General features: G+C 38.9%; 1 protein-coding gene across 1 annotated transcript in view; it reads left to right on the forward strand.

The window, feature by feature from the left end:
• The window catches only part of ANK2 (ankyrin 2), a gene marked incomplete at its 5' end in the record, with an annotated part of 252,201 nt that overhangs the window by 169,281 nt on the left and 61,867 nt on the right, over positions 1-21,053 (forward strand). Inside the window, 5 exons of the mRNA XM_082314755.1 lie at positions 672-744; positions 2,165-2,245; positions 13,250-13,394; positions 18,742-18,844; positions 19,462-19,565. Of these exons, the coding sequence (XP_082170881.1) occupies positions 672-744; positions 2,165-2,245; positions 13,250-13,394; positions 18,742-18,844; positions 19,462-19,565 (506 nt within the window). The remainder of the gene's footprint in view (positions 1-671; positions 745-2,164; positions 2,246-13,249; positions 13,395-18,741; positions 18,845-19,461; positions 19,566-21,053) is intronic.

Here is a 21,053-nt window from a genome sequence, read left to right on the forward strand (position 1 = left end):
TCCGTACTTGCCTTGTACCACGATATTTTAAGCTTTTAGATGCACAAAATGTATCAGAATCTTCAAATAACTTCCCCCTCCCCCCCCCGATGTATATGTGATTTGGGGGAATATATGTGATTTATGAAAAGGATATCATTAATATGCAGTGTAGTCACTTGGGGGGGCGGGGGGGGGGAGAGAGAAATGTTTCAAGTGATTTGTGTAAATCCTTCACATCTTTTTTTAGTTTAAAAATTTCACATCATTTATAACTTCATTTCCAAATGCTTTACGATTTAATAATTTCCATATGCCACATACAACTTTCTGAAGCTCTTCTCTAGACATTACCTAATTCATTTTAAAAATCATCTTGGAAACATTGAGCTGAATTGTTCTACATGAACCATTTATAAATAAATTTGGTGAGAGCTTTATTTTCTTTTATTCCTCTGACCAGCTCATTATCTTTATTTTTTGTACTTTTCTGCCACAATAAATGTTACTTTATGCAGCACTGAGAATAGGAGCTTCTGGAGTAAAGATGAAAAGTAGAGTTAGGGGAAGGGGAAACACGTTATAGAATGTCACAGCAGATCCCACTGCGGTTGCTGTTGAAAATATCCTGCTGTAAACTTTGCTGCTTCTTTTGGTGTTTAATTTGAGGATTGATGATTCTGTCTTTGCAGACTGTAACAGAGAAGCACAAGCTAAATGTACCTGAGACAATGACTGAGGTCCTGGATGTTTCAGATGAAGAAGGTGAGCAACTTTGCTAATTCCTATTCCGTATCACTTATGTAACCTGTAATATAGGCTCAAGATAGCTGCTTGAGTACTTTGACATCTTCATTTTGCAGTGCTTGAAATGAAGTTCTATGTAATGCCCTTTTTTTTAATGATGTAGTCATTATGGCATTTGAAAAAAGATGCCAAAAGTTGACCCAACCCAAAAATCCTGGACCCTTACATCTTTTTCAGAAAAAGCTTATCTGAACCAAATCAACGAATGAGAACATTTCCTGACTTCAGATTTTGAAATTTAAATGTAGATCTGTCCCAAAGCTGGGTTTGACCCTCCCTTAAAGAGAAACTTGAGCAGTAAATTTTTTGGATCAATGCCACCTATTTCAGATACATATATCTAGGAGTTCTGCCTAACTGGAAACATTTGTGTAAGAAGATGCATAAGGTAGAAGGTGAGGAGCCTGTTCCCGCGAGGGAGCTTTTGGCACACACGAATCACGGATACGTACAGCATGACTTAAAGTAACAACATGCTAACAAGTTTGGCACTTTGGTTTCAGAGTCTGTCGTATGTACAGACAGGAGGCATATGTTGTACCTCTTAGTTAAGCCCCAAGAAAATTTCTGTGAACTTCTGGAGGGACTGATAAAGTACTGCGGTTTTATACAGCACAGAATTAAGGAAATAGCTTAAAAACATCCCTTTCTAAAAGTTCACAAGTGAGGTCTTACAAATTTTAATCGCAATGGCATCTGATAAATATACACGTTTGCAAGAATTTTCTAAGTTCTTTTTTACTCTTGACAGTGTTAATTAATATTACAGTATCTTACGTATGCCATTTTATGGTTATTATTATTTCATGCAAATAATTTGTAGAGCATTTCAAGAAATCCTAGGGATTTAGGAACACAGGTTACAGGGTTGGGTTTTTTTCTTTTACAAAGAACAGAAATGCACTTGTGGTTCTAAATGGTCCTGGAAGCTAATGACGTTCATGTTCCTAAACTCCTTGTGTTACTTTTTGAACTGGGATTTATGCTGATAAATGAGTTACACTCTTGAGAAAATATGGCGTTTAGGCTCCAGATACTACTTTTTTTTTTCAATGCTTGCAAAGCTGCAAGCGAAAGCAAACAAGTGTGATTCAAAAGAAATTATTTTCTGCTGCATCATGATCAGTGAAATTATTTCTCTCGGCATATTTCTGCTACATTTTCTCTGTTTGAAAAACATTCAACTACTTGTGTAATTACTGTGATAAATGGCCTTTAAATTGCTTATAGCCTTATGTTCACTTTGTTGAATTTTCTCCCGATCTTCTGAACTACCATTTAACCATCTTTAAATCCACAAAGCCTAGTATGTCCTCCTGCTTCTACAGGATTAATACAGGGTGTTCCTTTTTCTCAAACCAATTTATATATCATACAGCCTTTAAACACTCTGATGACGAACGCTTCAGTGATGGTGAAGCATATAGTGGCACAGGTGCTGTTAGCAGCAGTTCGTGGAGTAAGACTTACAAGCTTTCTCTTTTTGTTTAACTTGGATTGTTTGGTTTATCTTTTTGTGTTGAAGCAACGTGAATTTGCTTAATCTGGGTGCCTAACACTGCTCCTTTTCATTCCTTTTGAAGTGTGACTGGGCGTGTGTTTCCTGAAAGGTGGGAGGAAGAAGGGAAGCCAGAAAATCCAAGATTTTTTATTACCTGTATCTTGAATATGTTGGCAGAACGTGCTGTGGCCATCCAGCATGACTAATGCTCTCCGGTGCTTTGAATTAACATTCTCTGCTTTCTGTTACCATCTGACACCAACTGTTTGTCAACAGCCAGCAGATACCACATAGGTACTCTGGCACGTTGCTGCTCAAGGCTGAGTACCGAGCACTCATACCGACAGTGCCTCTGTGATCCTGCTGCATGGCGTAGTCTTTATAAGAGCCTAGCAATAAGGTTTCTGTAATGCTGTGTTCTTAGCTGCTTCAAAGTGACACAATATATGTTCTGAAATAAATTAACGTGACGCGGTAAACCTGCCAGCTGTAATTATGTAATTATAAAGTTGAACACAAGAAGAGTACTTGAGCAGATAAGTGTTTCAGGTCCCATTGTGGAGCTCGTTCATCACTGGTGACAAGTATATTGCATTTTGCCTGGGAAGCAGTTATATAGCATAATTGTATGCTGTTATGTTGCTAATGTAGTATTCATATTCCTAAAACAAATCCAAGTGCAACATCCGGTCTTAGCAGTATAAAATAAAGGACCATATAGTCTATCAAATAGCTCGGCTTGGTATGTAAGGTCCTGCTCTGTGCAGCCTATTTTAAAATATTTTGGTTGGACTGAGTCCCACTAATTCTTCATTAATTTTCATACTGCATTTTTATGTTTAGCAATTGTATTATTATTCAGAATTCTTTACCTTTTACTGTACGTGGGGGGGGGAGAAAAAGTTTCCTTTGAACAGAACCAGATTATATTTTCTATTTAAAATTGCATTTGATTTTTTTTTTTTTAAATTAGATTACTGGTTTTTAGATTATAAGTATCAGAGTTAAGTACAGAAGCAGGTGTGAGTTGTCAGGGAAAGAGAAACACCCATGCCAATAACAGACTAGATGAAACTGGATTCATAAGCTTCAGTGCAAGAATCAAGGAAGAAGGGAAAAAAGGAAACTTTATAGGCTAGCAAAAACACGATTATTGAAAAATCCTACTTCATCTGCTGTGAGCCTGTTACATGGTCCTACATGTATCAGATGCTCTGTGGCATTAATAAGTCTTTCCTGCTTTGTGATCATCAGGGCCAAAGATGTATCCGCACAGTTTTATTAAGCAGTTTATTCATACACCACAGGAATACCCACGTGCACGTGTGTGTTACTGCTACTTTCTCTGTACTGTAGTCTACCATGAAGACTATTTAAGGGTGATCATCCATTCTTACTTGCTCAGCACTGTGCAGAGTGCAGATGTAATGCAATCACTGTTTAGAAGGTGGTGGCCTGATCTTGCAAAGAAGATTGCGAAGTGCTTCTCCTTAAGAGGATGGGGGTTACACCACAGATTCCCACAGGCCTAGCTGTTAAGTGTTTCTGAAACACGTATCCACGCCAGCAGAAATGCTTTGTGTGCATAGAGTTGTACTAAAAAAACCTGTGCGTTTTTATCATTGTATCTGGCTTAGCTGTTTGCATTGCTGCAAAGTTTAGTTCCTCTAAAGCTGTTGGCACAAAAGAAGCTATTTGCACCTGAGGGATCCTTACAGCAGTCGAGGGCAATGACTGCAAAGCATCTTGTGAAATGTATTTTAGTGACATCTACAGAATTAGTGAAGTTAAGCAGAAGCAGATGTTTCTGTTAGGGCTGAGTCAGTGAAAATCTAGAAAAGGCAGGAACCTTTTTTTTTATTCTTCCATACGTTAATATTGTATTGAGGAGCATGTTACTGCTCCTCTGTACTCATTCCATGCGTTATTTTTGTGGCGAAAGAGCTGTACAAACTGCCAATGGTTTCTTTTTGTGACTCCCATCCGAGATAGTACAGTAAGTGTAGTGGATAGACGGTACAAGACCAGCCAGTGCAACAGGTTGTCAGAGACCTCTCGTTTGTGTCTGTTCGGGCCTCCTCATCTCCTGCTTTTCAGCAGGAGTCACTGGTCTCCTTTCAGTCCAGTGAATTTTCAAAAGCTCTGGTTTCACTGTCTCTTTGAGACTAAGTTCTGGCTGCTGCAAGAAGTTGTCATAGATCTAACCACACTTTCCCACATCCTCCATTATGTCAGCACAAACGTTTCACCATGTGGCGAACCAACCCAGAGAACTCATCTGTCTGAAAATTAATCTCTTTGTTTGTTCTGACAAGTTATTTTTTGGCCAGACTACTTTTGCAGGCAGAAGGGAATAGAAAGGCTGAAGGAGAAGGTGAGACACTATTATCGGGAGGAGCATGCCCCTGAGATGGCTGCCATAAAGGTCAGTTCACACCGCACAGTAATTAGCGCTGACATTTCAATTGCAGAGAAGGGATAGGCAAACGTTGAGCGAACGATCATGTGCAAATAGTCAATAGAGTCTCAAAAATCTGTTGGAATCGCCATATCCAAAGAACAAACAGCGTCTCTTTCGTGAGGGACGCTTGTCTAAAAGTGCTAAAGAGTCAACCCTATACCTGGCTGAAACACAAGGTGATGTTGTTGGCTTTTTTTTTTTAGCTTTGTGTTTCTTTTTAAAAAATTACAAATAATGAACTAATCTTAAAAAGAAGGTGGTTAGGACATTGAACTTCCTGAAGTGTTTCTAAAAATGGAAACAGCGTCATCACGTGTCCTTAAATAATTTATAAAATAAAATATGCGTTAATGCCTACATACGATAATGACCCAGTTTCAGATTGTTGCATTTTTCCTCTCACAGAGTTGCTCTTCTTTTCCTTTTTAGTTTTAAAGCTTAGTCAGAATTGTGATACTACATCATTCAAACATATTCGCAGTAATAGCATCTGCGTACAAGTGGGGTTTGCTATCCCTTCACGAATGCGCGTCAGTGACAAAGTGGCATATCTGTGAACTACTGCGTCACTTAAGGACATCAAAAATGGCATCTCAGATACCAGAAAGCAGTTCACAGCTAATCCATTCCTGATTACATCAGATTGCTGATTAAAAAGAAAAAATCCTTTTTGTTATTGAAAAAAGTAGTTTTCAGTGTAGACAATTTTCTCCAGTGTAGAGAAACTATCGACAAAGAGAACTTTCAAACTGCTTAGTAAGTCTGGTTCAGACATACGCTCACAAAGGACCAAGAAGTTACTACTTTACAGACAGATACTCCAGTAGAGTTTAGGGATTTATTTCTGGCACTGTTGATGATTCCTGAATGACTCTGTGGAAGTCACTCCAATTATCTCAGTCTTCCAGCTGTAGAATGGGATAACGATAAGCTGCTTTGCCTGGCGTGTTGGGAGCTGTGAAGAAAATGCCACATCTCTCTGTTTACCTACCTTTGTAACTGCTTGCCTGGAACTAACTGGCCACCTAGTTATTGTTGTGAATGTTGTTATTATTAAAAGATAACGTGCTCTGGTACCCAAGAATGTTCTCTTGTCAAAGCGTATCGCTTCGTATTTGTGGTAACTGCAGCTTGCACCTTGATAAGCGTACTGAATTCATTAATAGTATCTATAACAGCAGCAAACAGTGCTAAAATACGACAGTGAATTTCCTGAGTGCCTCCACATGTGGCCTTACAGTACGCTGATACCTCGGTGCATGCGTGAGAAAAGGGCAGTTAAGTCTGGGCAGAATTCATTGCTCTGGGACATGCACATAATTCCACTGAAGTAGTGGCTTAATTAGTTGGAAGACTTAAGGAATACCTTTCCTTAATTAAACCTGGAAGTTAAAATTGCAGCCAGTAACTGCTCTTGGTTAGACTTAAGTAAGTTGCTGTTGCTGCACGTTAAGACACCGTAAATTCAGAATAACACTGCTGAATTAATTCACACTCTAAATTAAGCATCTTATGACCCGTAGTATAAAACATAGCCAAAGATTGCTGATTTGCAGACGTGCTCAGAAAGAAAGAGCTGGTGAATAAGAGTTGATTCTTAAAACTTCACTGATGGTAACCTGCACAGAAAACATCCCAATGTCTACCTCCCATTTCCTAGAAATTTGTATGCTTTAGATGGCCTGTAAGATTTGTTATGCAAAGAGTTTCTTGCTGGTACGTTTTAACAAGGTCATCCAAGAGGAGGGGAGATTCTTCTCTGGAAAGTTGCTTTTGTTTACATGGTATTGTTGAGATAACTTATATTTTCTTTTTTTTTTTTTTTTCCCCTGAGCAAAATGAATTTTTTTTTCCTTGAGTGCCAGATATGCAAATGCAACAGAAAATCTGCAAATTGGTTGCCTTTTTTTCATTCATGTGTTGTCAACACAAAAGGTTCTCAATATAATGGTTAGCTGCTCAAGTTTTCTCCTCTAACTTGATCGACATTGTTGCTAGGAATGTGAAAAAAAACGTTATAACAAAGTCTTACTTGGATTTTTCATTGAAATCTTTCACAGAGAATATAGCTTTTTTTTTTAATATCTAGTATTGTCACTGGAAAGAAATTATTTTATTTTTATTGGGGTAGAATTGCTAAAGATGGCTCACTTGTCAACATTTTAGTAATGAAAAATAGGAGATTGTGGTTAGGTCGCAAAAAGTTTGGCAAAAGTTTTAAAGAAACTGCTGGTTTTCATTTGCGTCAGTGTTGACAAAAAGTACAATTGACCAGATGAGCAATAACAAATGATGTCAACAACATGTGTAGGCACGACCCAAACTACAGACACACGTGTGTTAGTGCAAAGAAGGAATGACATAACATTTTACAAATATTCTTAAAAGTGCTACATAAAAGAGCAGTACTTGCCATGTGAATTTCACAAAGGCAAAATTAGGAAATACTTTGTATCTTTGGGAAGAAGGAAAAGACTTTTTTTCCCCTCTTTTCATTTCAATGCATGCAGGGTCTTGGTCAGCGGGTTTGTTGGGAGTCATAGATATCTGGACTAGACGAAGCTTTCCTTCCTTAGTGCCCAAGGTGTTTCATATTTCATAGGAAATATTTGCCCCGTTTAGGTTGAGTTTTCCCCTTCCATGAGAAGAAAGCAGTGCTGCGATGGAACAAAAAGCTAAATCAGTTCTCCATATGTTCTTTTAATGTCATTTTATAATATTTATATTTCATTATTTCATATTTCATAATTTCATATTTATAATGTAATTCATATGTCTTTTAATGTCATTTTCTGCCCGGAGTTCTTTGTGGGACCCGCTTTATTGCTCCTCTCGAAACTACACAGAGAACTCATTCAAGTCCCAGTTTGACTGTACGTGGCGTAGTAGCCCCACCGCACCTCAGACATTTCAGCGTGCCAGTTAGTATCGATGACCTACCAAGGCTTCTGTGGCTTTGGGAGGCAGGGATAGTTTGTTCTGGTCCACTTCTAAAAAAGGCAGTGCTTTTATTCTTTCTTACCTAGATCCAACGAAGCAACTTTATAAGTACCGTCGTAGCCACCTCTGAAATACTGGAATTCATTTTGCAGCAGGTTAATTTGCGAGAAAACAAAATCAAGGCGTCTCCCGCTCCCCACAGATCCCGGAGCATAGACGTACACGTTTTTTTCTTTTCGTTTTCTTTACCTTCTGTCTTTCTACAAGTGCCGCATTGAGCTACCAATAGCTGACATGATGGTTCATGTTAAGTCATGTATCAATATCTGAAACCGTACATGAAACCCTGCTTTCCTGACTGGCTAAAAATAAAGAAATTTAAAGCATTGGCTAAACTGTAATTCAGGGAAGCTTCTAGTGTATGGGGGCCATTAAATAGAGGATTGACTTTAGGGAAGCGAAGGTGTCCAAAGAAAGTGACGGAGAAACTCTGCATTACACATTCCTTTAAGGATACTTCGGGACTTACATATTCCATAAAAAATCGTGCTTGCCATAGCTGTTCCTTCTCCATCTGTTACTTCTAAGGAGCAGCACTTATGTGGGGAGCTGTAGACTTATCTGCATGCTGCAGAGAAAACAATAATTTTGGCAAACTCACATAACTCTATCCGGCTTTAAAAACATCTATTAAAAGCAATTTCTGGCAGTTTCTATCACAGCCCTCTTTCTTTTTTTTTTTTTTTTTTAACTTTTGCTTATATTTTCTCTATGTTTTGTGAGAAACAATTCCAGAGCAATTCTCATACAGCAGTTGTATTTTGCAATTCACTTACGTAGCAGGAAAACCAGAGGGATGGTAGAAACTGCCTTTGTTGAGGCTTCCCTAAACGAGTTGACTCTGTAGATGCACATCCAGCAAATTTTAAAACTGCTTACTTGATCAACCATTTGCGTAGCTCCCTGATATCAGAGGATAATTTCTGAAAGAAAGCTGGTCTGTTTTAGAAACGTTACTGAAACGCTTCTCCTGTGAGCCAACACCCATTTGCTGAGCTGAGAGTTGCAGGTGGCTGGGTGCCTCAAAGCTACTGTCTTGTAAATGTTACTTTGCATTTAAAACACGTTTTTGATCTCAAAGTGGTTCGAGATTGTTGCTTGATTTACGCAGCTATATAGGTAGGACATTCCCCTCCCTTTTGCAGAATTTAGGAGAACTAAGAAGTAAAGTAGAGCAATATCAGTGTGGGTCTCCAGTTTCGATGGTTTGGTAAAATCCTGTGTGTTCGGCCAAACTGTCACTGAAGGAGCAGGTATGTGGTCTCAGCATGCGGCCTGTTTCTCTTAGTAGTCCATTCAACGATTTCTGATGCTCAAAACCCGTCTTCAAACACGTGAAATCATCAGCATCGAAATTAGCTTTTCGTTTTCTCTGTACTACTCGCTTAGAGTAAGGCAAATATTTACTGTCTGGGTGGCCAGTCAGATCTGCCCAGGTGCTTCCCTTCCTGCTAACCGGTATCTTAGAAATTGAGATCCATTGCTGTATCTGGATATTATGGGGTCGTGATACCCAGAAATAATATGTGGTCAGCATAAAATGTAAGGGAAAAAAAAAGAGAGGAGCAGACCAGTAAGAGTCACGATATGAATATTGCTGACTTGAGCAAAAAGTTAATTAGTTGTGGATTTTTGCGAGTTGGTTGGTTGGCTCTGTTTTAATGCAGATTTTGAAAACTTTGTGTAAAGTGTTACTAACAACCATCAATGCAGTTTTCACTTACCCATTATAAGTTTCTGTATCAGGCCTTCCTTGCCTTAAGGGTAGTATTTAAATCCTAAAGTTTATTTAGTTTTCCCATTCTGACTCTTAGGTTTACTCTCTCTCTTTTTCACCTCTCCGTTCCATTTTCATTCTTCCTTTCCCTCTCTTGGATCCAATCCTGCAAAGTGCTGGGTCTCCAGCTTTGCAGAAGAGGCCACTTGATTTAATAGTTTTTGTAGGTGGTCAACACCTCATAGAAACGTTTAGCACCTTGTCTAGCAGGTTCCTATCTCCTCATGTTTCCTAGTAACAGGCCTGGAACCTGCTAAACTTGTACTGTCTGTGATCCCTTCTCCCTGCCACCTGGGCCTTGCCTTTGTTTCCATCTCCTTGCTTCAAGTGATCTCTCCCCTTTGATTTTTTTCGATCCCCCTTCTGAGGAGAAAAGAATGAAGCCCAAGTGTTGCAAACCTGTACAAAATGTACGCTTGGGGGGGGGCTCGCGTCTTGTTCCAGGGCACTAGTTTGGCCACTGGAAACAGATTAATGGACTAACCAGTTCATTGCTGCGAGTGTGGTGGGACCATGGTACTTTGTGTGTTATGCTCTGGAAAAGCTACCCATCGTACTGGGAGCTATTGACACTCTGCAAAGAAGAAATAATAGCAGCAGCAAGTGCAGGGACTTGGCTATTGGCCACTTTCTTGTGTAAATATAAACAGATCCCTAGGTTTGGGGATTTAATTTTTTTTTTTTTTCTTTCTGGTTCCAGTGTCCTTACCAGTAAAACCCCAGCCTTTCTTTTAAGAGAGTCCAGGTGCTTGATACTTCCTTCTAGTGCATTTTATTTCCTTTCAAACCTGCCCTGAAGAAGATGATGTTATTCAGAAATGCAGATTTGGACAAAATTTTTAGAAATATTTGAGAGAGGGGCAGTAGCAGGGCTGAAGCCAAGGCTGAACAGGAATGCTTTAACTGGGGCACAGTGCTAGGTCACCCAGTGTTTTGTACTGTGTTTCCCCCATCACGTAAACCTCTGAAAGTCTGCTGGTATCACTGAAGAAAGGAAGGTGTTCTTTCAAGTAAATAGAAGATAAATCACTAAGTCGGTAACTCATCGAAATGCACCTGTGAGTTCGTCAATGGCCACTGCAAATCATGGAGCATCAATGTCAAAGGCTATATTTGTCACGAGCTGCTTAGTAAGTGGCGAAAACATTACTGTCATTAATTTGATGGGGAATGTGATGGCAGATGAATTGTTTCTAGCATGATTAAAAAGGATAATTTCTTGTACCGCCACAAAACTACAATCTGGTAAGATTTGCTGTGTAAAGAAGCTCGAGGTCAGCTGAATATGTAATTTCTTCTCAGCAGATAAGATGTCTGTGTATGTTTGAATTGGCTGAGACTCAGGAATATAGCTGTGTCAGATATTTTAATGACAACAGAACAGTACTGGCAGGATGAATGAGTGCTTGTGACACAGACTCAGAACAATTCCCTTTGCGTATGTGCAATTGCCCTGCAAAGCAGGAATTAAAGACACTCGGGTAACCACAGCTGTATGAAATTTTATGTTGCTACACAATCATTTTGACTTAAATACGTATTTTTTTCCCTTCGTATACTAGCATGTGCTACTTGTTTGGGGAGTTCATCTCATGAAGGAAGGATGGAAGGGCACGAGGGGTTGGCGGGGAGTGACTTGAACTTCTAGTTCACTCACTCAAGACTAGTGTGCTAGCAAGTAAGCTGCGTTACCAACAGATAAATGTTCCGAAGACGATGTGAAATATTCATGGATAGTCTTATTACTGTTTGCAGATGTTCACATCACATAAAACAGCTAGTGTTACTTAGACCCATTATAGACAGCTCTTAGATGAGAGGCCAAAACTGAAATAAGAGTGGAGTTTGGATTTTTTTTTTTTTTTTTTTAAAGGATGTGGGCGTGATGAAAGCGGTGAAGATTTTGCCTTTGTTTCTATTATAGATGGAATGTCTGGCATGATTATAAGTATCTAGTTTATTTGAAATATAACTTGAAATTCCTTTTACTGTTTGATTAACAGCATTGCCTTAATATCTTCCAAGTTTTCACTAAGCCCCATGCTTTATAATGCGACATTCCCAGGAAACAGGAGGCATCATCTGTCAGAAGACAGGAAACATGCAGTGATTAAATGCATTTTATTGTTTTCTGTGAAACTGTGCCCAGTTTCTCCCTCTTAATGTGGGCAGATGGAATTTTCAAGAGCTTTTGTTGTTATACTAAAAAGATTTAGGCCTCATTTTTACATATAATATTTATATATATAAAAAATATTTTAAAAACTCTAAAGGTTACTTAGTTTTAGATAACAAATTATAAATTATTTATTTATTAGCTGAAACGAAGCTAGAAAAATTAGCTTGATTTGTTTCATGAAAACAAACATCAAGATTTCTTCCTTTAGTAGTGAGCACCACTCCTATAGCTTGTAATACCAATAACATTTTGCAGGGCGGGGGGAAGATGCTCTACCAGAAATAGCAGCGGTGACAGTAATTGGTTTTTGCAATTTTGATTTATTAAGACTTTAAATCACACAAGCGGCAACTGTCCTGACGCCCAGATGAATTCTCTTTGAAACAGCATGGATAGCACTTACCTAACCTTTACAATCCTTCGCGTTTGTCAGCATATCGAGGTGAATTATTGCCGCTGGGATGTGTAGCCCCTGAAGACTGTTCCTGTATAACAATTCCAGTCTCCTTTGTGTAACTGAGCTTCAGGTTCTTGACATTTGCCCATGCAGCTTAGAAAATTAGAAACTTTGAAGATATTGGTGGCCTAGGGTCATGTTGTACGGTTCTGTGGGCCACACCAGGCCCCTGGCAGGCTCGTGCAGTAGTAATTAACCACTGGGAAAGTGAAATCTCCAGGCAGAAACTGTGGAGAGAAAGCGTGTTGCAAATGGGAATGAAAAGAAACATCTACATGTTGCTTGGCAATGTAATCTGTTTTGTTAGTCTGCAGGGGAAAAGCAAACTGTGACTTCATATAGACAGAATTTCCTGGGGAAAATCATTTTGGACCTAAAAAAAAAAAAATTAAACCCTGTTATTCAGAGTATATGCAAAAAGGTTACTGTGTCAGATAACCAATGATCATTTAGGCTTTGATTCATTATGAATTACTTTTCTGATTAATGATCGTTAACATCTATGCATGTGAGCTTATTTCCAGTTTCTTGATATTGCCGTGTTTTAGAAATAAGAATTTTTTTGCTGATCACAGAAGGGTGTTGCAACATGGGTGAGACAGCCTCGTATGATGTGGAGTTTGGACAATGGAGAGTTTAAATTAGGATTTGCAACTATCGGGCATAAGGCCACAGAAAACACCTTTTCAGCTGAAAACACATAGCTTACGGTCAAGTAAGTGGTTATATTTAATAATAAACTGTCAGGCTGTGATACAGTATAGCTGTGACCAGAGAGCTGAAATGGATAAAGGAACAGAGAAACCATGCATTAGAGAGCAGCAAAGAAATTTGCCCCTTACCAGTATCTGCAACAGCAAAAATTAGATTAAATCTAATTGATTAATCACCTTGATTTCAGTTTTTTTTAACATCTTGCTTGATGTGCCAGTTTCATTAAATACATTAATTGCTTGTGGTTTGCAGTGTTTCCTGAGTGGAAAATGCCTTCCTGTTTATTGTGCCATCCAGTTGTTAGATCCCAACATGTAAATGAAGTCATACTTGTGTGTGTGCTTATCTCTGTCCCTTCTGTGATTGGTTTAAAGGTGATGACACAATGACAGGAGATGGAGGAGAGTACCTTAGGCCAGAAGACCTCAGAGAACTAGGAGATGACTCTTTACCAAGCAGCCAGTTCTTAGATGGTATGAACTACCTAAGGTACAGCTTGGAAGGAGGACGATCTGACAGGTATTTGCCTGGACACGTATATTTTCTCATGATAACTCTGCACCCATTTTGTTATAAATGTTTGAAATCCCTTTCTCGGCGTGTGTAACTCAAGGGAGGCACGGGATGCACTCGTCAACATTTCTTTATTAGGTATGTCAGTGTGGCAGGCGCCACTTCATAGGAGGAAAGTGTGGTCAGGAGGAATATTTCCTGACCAGTCCAGAAATGAATACATTTGGCACTAATACTGTACTCAGAGTCTAGCGAAGAATTTCTTTGTGATTCTTATTTGGTTCTTGAAAAGGCGTGGCTTGCTGTATTGTCTTTGTGGTCAGGCAAAGGAAGAAGAGTCTAGCTGTCTATGGAAAGGGCTTATGAATTGTCCCCATCTCCTCCTGTCACGAGCCAGGGGATGGGTGGGTAGGTGGGCAGGGTGTTTTAGCATTAGGCGAGCCAGCTTTTTAGAGTAGTTTGCTGGCTATGGATATAACGATAGGAGCAATGGACTTGGTCATTCCGCGTTGGATTGGCAGTGAGCATATTGTTGGCAAGCACATTGACTCTTTCTGTTTCATCATGGTTGAATTAGCAGGAAAAAGAATCATATTCCTTCTACTGGCGCAGCACAGTATTTATGTTGTAAATAATAAAAAAAAAAACTATTGGAAAAAAGAATGTGTGTTCAGTCCAGAAAACTTGCTGATTTGCTGATATCTAACAAGTTGAACTGAAGCTTAGATATATTTGTGGAGTAATAACGCCTGTAGCTTTAATCTTTTTTTTTTTTTTTTTTTATTTTAGAGAATGTCATTATAGTCTACAAAAAATACGGAGTTCCCTTTTCAGAATGAGAGCCTTTACTAGTAAGCATAAGTGAGACTCAAACTGGCAGATTAACACCCACAGTTCTAGTTTAGAATAGGCTACCCAGGCATTCCTGTTCAAAAATGACAATATCTGGTGTAAATCAGTAACGTCTTCAGACTTACTGCCTTTAGAATTGGGGTTCGCTAAAGGGAAGAACAAAAAGAAGTTGAGATCTTGGCAACAGAAGGAATTTTTAACCTCCCTCCTTTTCCAGCCTTGATCGTTATTCTGGCAGCATTTCCGAAGCTCAGTGAAATCAATAGGATCCATTCTGTTTACTTCAGTAGGCTGTGAATTGCTCCTGGAACAAAAGATGTCAGGAAACAGTTCGGTTTGCCTCACAGCATGTGTAAATGCCTCAGCATTCAGGTCTTACAAGCTCAGAGTCTTTGTTGGTTTTTAGACAGCTCCAAGTGAATCCACTGAAAACAAAGTGACTCTGTGGCTTTTTAAGTCTCGGAGGATGTTTATGAACTGTATCAGAATGCTTAAAAATCAAAACCTTTTCTCACCTGCTTTCAACGGTAACAAAGTTTTAATGGTTTTTCATTTTAACATGTTGTATAGAAATGATTGTGCAGGCAAGCGTTAAGCCAGTTTCTGCTCCCATTTAGAATATTTTAGCTTTTAAATACTGTCAATGGATTTCAGTAGATTTTCACTGGCATCGAATTGATGTGTTTTATTTCATGTTGTATGCAAATTATTTCACATCCTGTATCAAGCACGATTATGTTGAAATGAAGCAACATTATAAAGGGAGAAAGAACGAAAGAAAAAAGTACATCTTTCTAACTCCATGGTCTCATTTTCTGTCACTGTTGGGTTACTGGTGGTAAGAATTTTCACAGAGACTGCTTAAATTATTTTGCTTTTGCTTTAATGTTATTGCATTATACTGACTTTGGTTTTTCAAGAAATTCAGTAAAGCAAAATAGTATGAGCAGTCTAGACTCATGTAATCTTATGCATTAAACAATTTGATTTAAAAGCATGTCTTTTTCTTTTGTAACCATCTTCCCTATTTATTTTATTTCTCTCTCCCCTTCATTCTTTTTCATATGCTTTCATTAGCACCATGCCCAGGTAGGTATTACATAGCATGAAAACACGTTGTCCGTATATCCTTTTTTGTCACCTGTCTCTGTTCATCCATTTTGGAGGCCTGCTGTATGCTGGGAAGTTGATTTGGAGAACCAAAGGAACAACGCTGCTGTTGGAGGTAGTTGTAGTCTCAAATGAGTGTGATACGTAGCGGTAAATACTGATCCAACAGTACTCTTTGTCTAGAAAGGTCACAGGGTGACGTAGCCACTGTCCCACAGAAACTTCCCTGGTTCCTGTGCAGATCCTGTTAGCAAGGATCAGGGAAGCTGCACTGGATCACAGCTGGTAGGTGTCCTTCTGTCCTTCTGTCACTGTGCTGCTGGGAAGGTTAGCCGTTTTCCTTCTCTATGTGGCGAAACAGCGGTAGAATAAAAACCCAAGAGAACGGACTCTACCCTAGCTGGATTCTCCCTCTGGATATTGAGAGCCAGAACTGATTTGGGCCGTATCAGATCACCAGTGCTTGAAAAGACTCCATTTCATTGTAGGTCCCTTCCACCTCTCTGGTCTATGACAGGTGTGAGGAAGGCTTTCAATCTTTAAATAGAGAAATGTTTTCAAGGCTGATTTATACAGTTTTCAATGATACCGGGTTCTTTTCCCAGCTTCTGAAACAACATGTACTGCCCACAACAACAGAGTCAACTGGCCTAGGGATTGCTAGAGCTCTGTCTAGGCAGGCAAGTGGATGTGTACTGCAACGTGGTCTCCTGGTCATCCAGATTAGAAACTTGGCTAGAGTATGCTGCTCTTATTTTCTGGATGCCACCTGGGCTTTATTCAGGGCTTAGAAAAGGTGGATGATACATGCCTGTGCATTACCTAATACGGGCAAGACACACTCTTATGTTCAGGAGCTTTGTAGCATTCCTGGGTTCCACAGTTCAGTCTCTGGGGCTGAGCAGAGTGCTGTTGACCCCACCACCCCTGTGACTTAAGATTTATCAACCAGATTTGGAAAGAATGTGTATTTAGACATTAGTTTTGTCTCTGTGATTTAGGGTTTTAGTTTTCTACAGAATTCCTGAAGACTTATTACAATAATAAACAATAAGTTCTGTTCAGTGCCACTACACTTCTGTAACTGGACTGTCGTTTCAGTCAGTACCTTTATTGCTAAGTCTCAGAAGTGCGGACCTTAACTACTGGTTTGCTCTTCATTTAGCTGGTACGGCACACAGAAGAGGGGCAGTGTCACCTGAACGCTAGTTTTGCAATCAAGTGTAGTAAGAAATTTAGACTTCTAATTTCCTGCAGACCTCAATCATGGTTGTGCATATCTTGCCTATAGATAAACCCATACCCTCAACGTATTGGGTATTTACTGGAGCTTACATGCATGTACTACATAGTGGATATGTACTGGGCTATTTGTAGTAGTAGCAGTGCCAGGTACTTGCAGAAGAATATGGACAAAATCACTATACAGATAACCAGTCAAATCTAGTACCTACTGCCGTTCATTCAGTTTCTATCCAGGACATGATGTTAGCTGAATAGCAGAACCTACAACTTGGATGGTGAACCTCTTGCAAGCATTGCATGGTGCAGCCAGGCAGTTCTGAAAGTGTCCAACATTGAAACGAATCAAGGATAATGATGGCAAATGGGGTCTGCTGCTGAGGCTTGTTTTTCAACCGAAGAACACGTGTGCACTGAAGGACTCTTGTTACGAACAAGCAAGGTGTACTCTGCCTACCCAATTCACGCTAAAATGTTTAATCAAAATACTCTTCAGCCAAGATTCACTTTCATAATTTTTTTTCGGAAATGTTATATGCAGACAGTTAGGGTGAACTTCTGTCCCCAGTGAAATTTTGTTGGTTGTTTTAATGGAATCAGAATTTTATTCCAGAAATGCATAATCCGAATAATACATTAAATATCAGCCTTACATGTCTCACCACTTCCGCTTGTCTGGGTGAAAGACATTTCATGACATATAAGAGAAATAATGTATTGTTGGTTTGGTTTTTCCTCAAGGCTTTCCTAAGGCTGATACTTACCTTTGCTTTTAGTTTTGTACAATCCATCTAGTATGCTAAATAGGCATTGATATAAGTCAATGCTCAATAGCATGATTATTCTTCAATGTCATATATTTCTAATAAAAAGAAGATAACCATTTGCTTCTAAAAATGGATCAAAAATTACTAAGTGAATGTAGCTATTTTAAAAAAAAAAGGCTGATTGGTCTGAATCAGGTGGTAAAATATGATTTCCAACAAAACCTATATTTAAAGCACTTGAATCTCATGTCCATAATGTACACATGACTTTTTTATTGCTAACTGCTGAAAATGAATTATCCCTTAAAAATCTATGTATCTAGATAAACGGCCTACTGTTCTGATCCAGTGTGTTAGTCATTATGAGTACTACTCATGGATGTGTAAGCCGTGAAAATAAAACCTGCTTCCTTCAGTTATATGTGCTATATTCCTCAAGATACAGAACAACATCACAGAGTACACGTACAACCTCTGAAGGTGGTTGATCTGTTGTTAAAAATGACTCCTGTAATACTGCTGATAGTAAATATTTAAGGGACAAAACTAGTGCTATTTGGTAGCAGAAACCCCATTTACCTCAATATGTCCTTCTGTGGTGTCTTATTTGTCTTTTTTTTTTGCTTTTTGCTAGTGGATACTGCAGTTACATTCTGAGCCAGTGCTTGGAAGCAGCTTATTTACTGCCTTGCATCCCTCATTGCTACAGCAACCAGTTTTCTGTAGAGCTGTGTGTACTTACAAAGAAAACAGTGCTCACATTTGGACTGCCTCTCTAAAGATGCTGTTGCCATACAGAGGAAGAATTTTGTTTTACACAGGAGCTTGCGGCTGGCCACAATTCACCTTGCTGTGTGTACCTTCCAGGGGACAATATCAAGCTTATGTACAGTTTTAAGGGGAGAGAGTAGCTCGTAACAAAGCTTCAGAAAGAGTCATTTCAGCTTTTCTTCAGATGTTAGTATAATGCTTTTTCCATAGTGGTTTGCTTGTGTGACGTAGCAGGAGAGAGAACATCTCCAAAGAGCCTTACTTAAAAGAAATTCACGCTCTTTATTATAAGGAAACTCTCGTGCCACAAAGCCAAGTATACAGTATTTGTGACTATAAAATAAACTGTCATCTAGATTAATTTCTAGGTTCTGCGTTTTGAAGCAAATAAGTCAATCGAAAGACTTTGTGGCCCTTGGTCAGAAAGGTAGCATAACACAGATTTGTAAAGCTCTGTTTTTCCCCCCATGACTATTATCTACTCCCCCTGGAAGCTGCATCATATTGCTAATAGCACGCTTTTTTCATTCTCCCACTCGCTCTATCATGACACCTTTACAACATCATCTGTACTGCTGATATATTGCTATGGCATCCTACCAACCTACCAGCCTGCGATCCTTCAGTTCAGACAGGTCCCACACGTTGAGCCATGCCTCCTACCTGAGGGACAGTGCCATGATTGACGATACGGTTGTAATCCCCAGCCAGCAGGTAAGCAAATGCTCTTAAGTTCATTCATCAGTTGGATAAATAGGGAAATATAAAAAGATTCCAGTTTAGATTGTACTAATGATACCATGTCGTGTATGCTGCTTTGTTTATTTTTAAGATAAATCTCTCTAATTTTCATTGATACTTAATGGCACGTTATGCTGTGCAATATTAAACTCTATTCCAAAATAAATGAATAAGCTGCCTGAATGTAGTACAGGGACTGTCTTTATAACGTTCTCCATTTTAACTGATTTTTTTAATGATGCTAACAGCCATTGGGCTAAATATTCAGGTGATCTAATCAACTCAAGGCACTTGGTCTTAAAGATGCTATCCTGAAGTGTGCTTGTAGTTAAAAAAAAAAGATTTAGGAAATGCCACTTTGGTAAATCACAGCATTTATTTCACTGGGACCAATAACGTGATTTCTTTGAGCAAGTACAAAATGTTACAATAAGGCATTTATAATATCTGAATGCTATTATTACTCCTTTGTTTTCTTTTTTAAAAAAGTTTGAATGCTTTAGGTACTTCTGTGCAAAATATATGTTCTTATTGTTTGGCTGATTAGTTGATTTTATCATAGTAAAAAGGAGGGTTTTTTGCTTACCAAGGTAACAACTCTGGCCAAAGAAGCTGAAAGGAATTCATATCGCTTAAGCTGGGGCCCTGAAAACTTGGACAATGTGGCTCTTTCTTCCAGCCCTATTCATTCAGGGTGAGTATATCAATTAGCATTATACTAAAAAAAGAGAAACTGAATACCTGCAGTGGCAGCAGCTTCGACTAATACTTAACTAGGGGTTATATTTTAATTCATTGCCTCCTAGAGGTGTCAATAAATTGTTATGATCTCTTAAGCTCTGACAATCAAGCAAGCCTGAGTACTACACTATCCACTGAAATCACTGCAAGTCAGTGAATTGATGCCAGTGAGCTTTCAGTCAAATTAAAGAGGAATGAATGAGTCACTTGACACAGACACACAAGCATCTGAGTGAATTTTATGGAGAAATAAATACAGTGCCTTTTTAAAGTTAGTAATAATTGAGACCAAGGCCCTAATCACTCCAGATGGTGAGTACTTCCTATGCTAGTGAAGTAGTTTAGGTGAGCACCAACTCCAGTGTTTGTCATGATAAATAAAAAAAGAAACCAAGGATTTTAAATGACAGGAACCGTGTAATAGAGAAGCAACCTAAACATCATGTGCCTTACACACTCGGCCACTATGTTCATGTATTCTCACAACTGACTCTTTGTAAGCATTTGCGTTTAGGCAAGCTCATTGAAATGGAGTAAGACAGGTCAAAATGCAGGCTCAGCGAAATTCGTACTTACAAAGCTTATCCTGGTTGGCCTCAAAATCTGTGCGTGCGTTTGTTTTAAGTGCTCTCACTTACGGTGTTTTAAGTAATTTTATTCTTTACGCTGAATTCTACCCTTGTGTCCTGCCGTCAGATTTGATGAGGCATGTGCCGATGAATTCATAAGAAACCAATGTCATACAAAAGCATTTCATTTCCGTGGAGCTACGTTGTACGCAGCTTGGCTGGACATCGCAACGAGAAAGATTTTTTTGTTAATCTCAGATGGGCCTGCAACAATCTTACAGTCCGTATCTTTCAAAAAACAACACTGGAGTCCCATTTGGGATGACAGGCAGTCCTGATCTAGAAGAGGAACAATATTGTCATAACTGCGATTGCAAATTGAGTGATTTGTGACACACACACTGAGAAGTTTTTTAGCTGGTAGCAGGATATTTGGCTGTGACCAGTGTTGTTTGGATTTGCTTTTCTTGAGCTATAAAACTAACAAATTAAATGAAAAGACTTAATGTGTACAGTATGTATGTGTTTATATATATGTCAGTATGTAAGCTTTGAAATTGTTTTGGTGGTTTATTCTAACCCTAAGCAGTTTTACAGACTTCTTCCAAAGGATGTATTACTTTTCACTTTCAGAAAGGTAGGTCTTTCCAGCAATTGCAGAAGATGAACTAAATACTTTCTAGAAGAGTGGCATGTATTTCTTGGATGTGCAATCATTTTGTGTTTTTCTTTTAAAAAACTATTAGTGATATTTAGATCTTTTTGGATCAGTGATCTTTTTGGACCAGGATGCTAGTGGTGGGCTAAGAATATCTGATTTTAATAGCAGCAACGCTCTCTGCAGCCTTGTATGAAATAGTGACATTTAACAT

Source organism: Platalea leucorodia (genome assembly GCF_965183815.1).
Source record: "Platalea leucorodia genome assembly, chromosome: 6".
NCBI lineage: Eukaryota > Metazoa > Chordata > Aves > Pelecaniformes > Threskiornithidae > Platalea > Platalea leucorodia.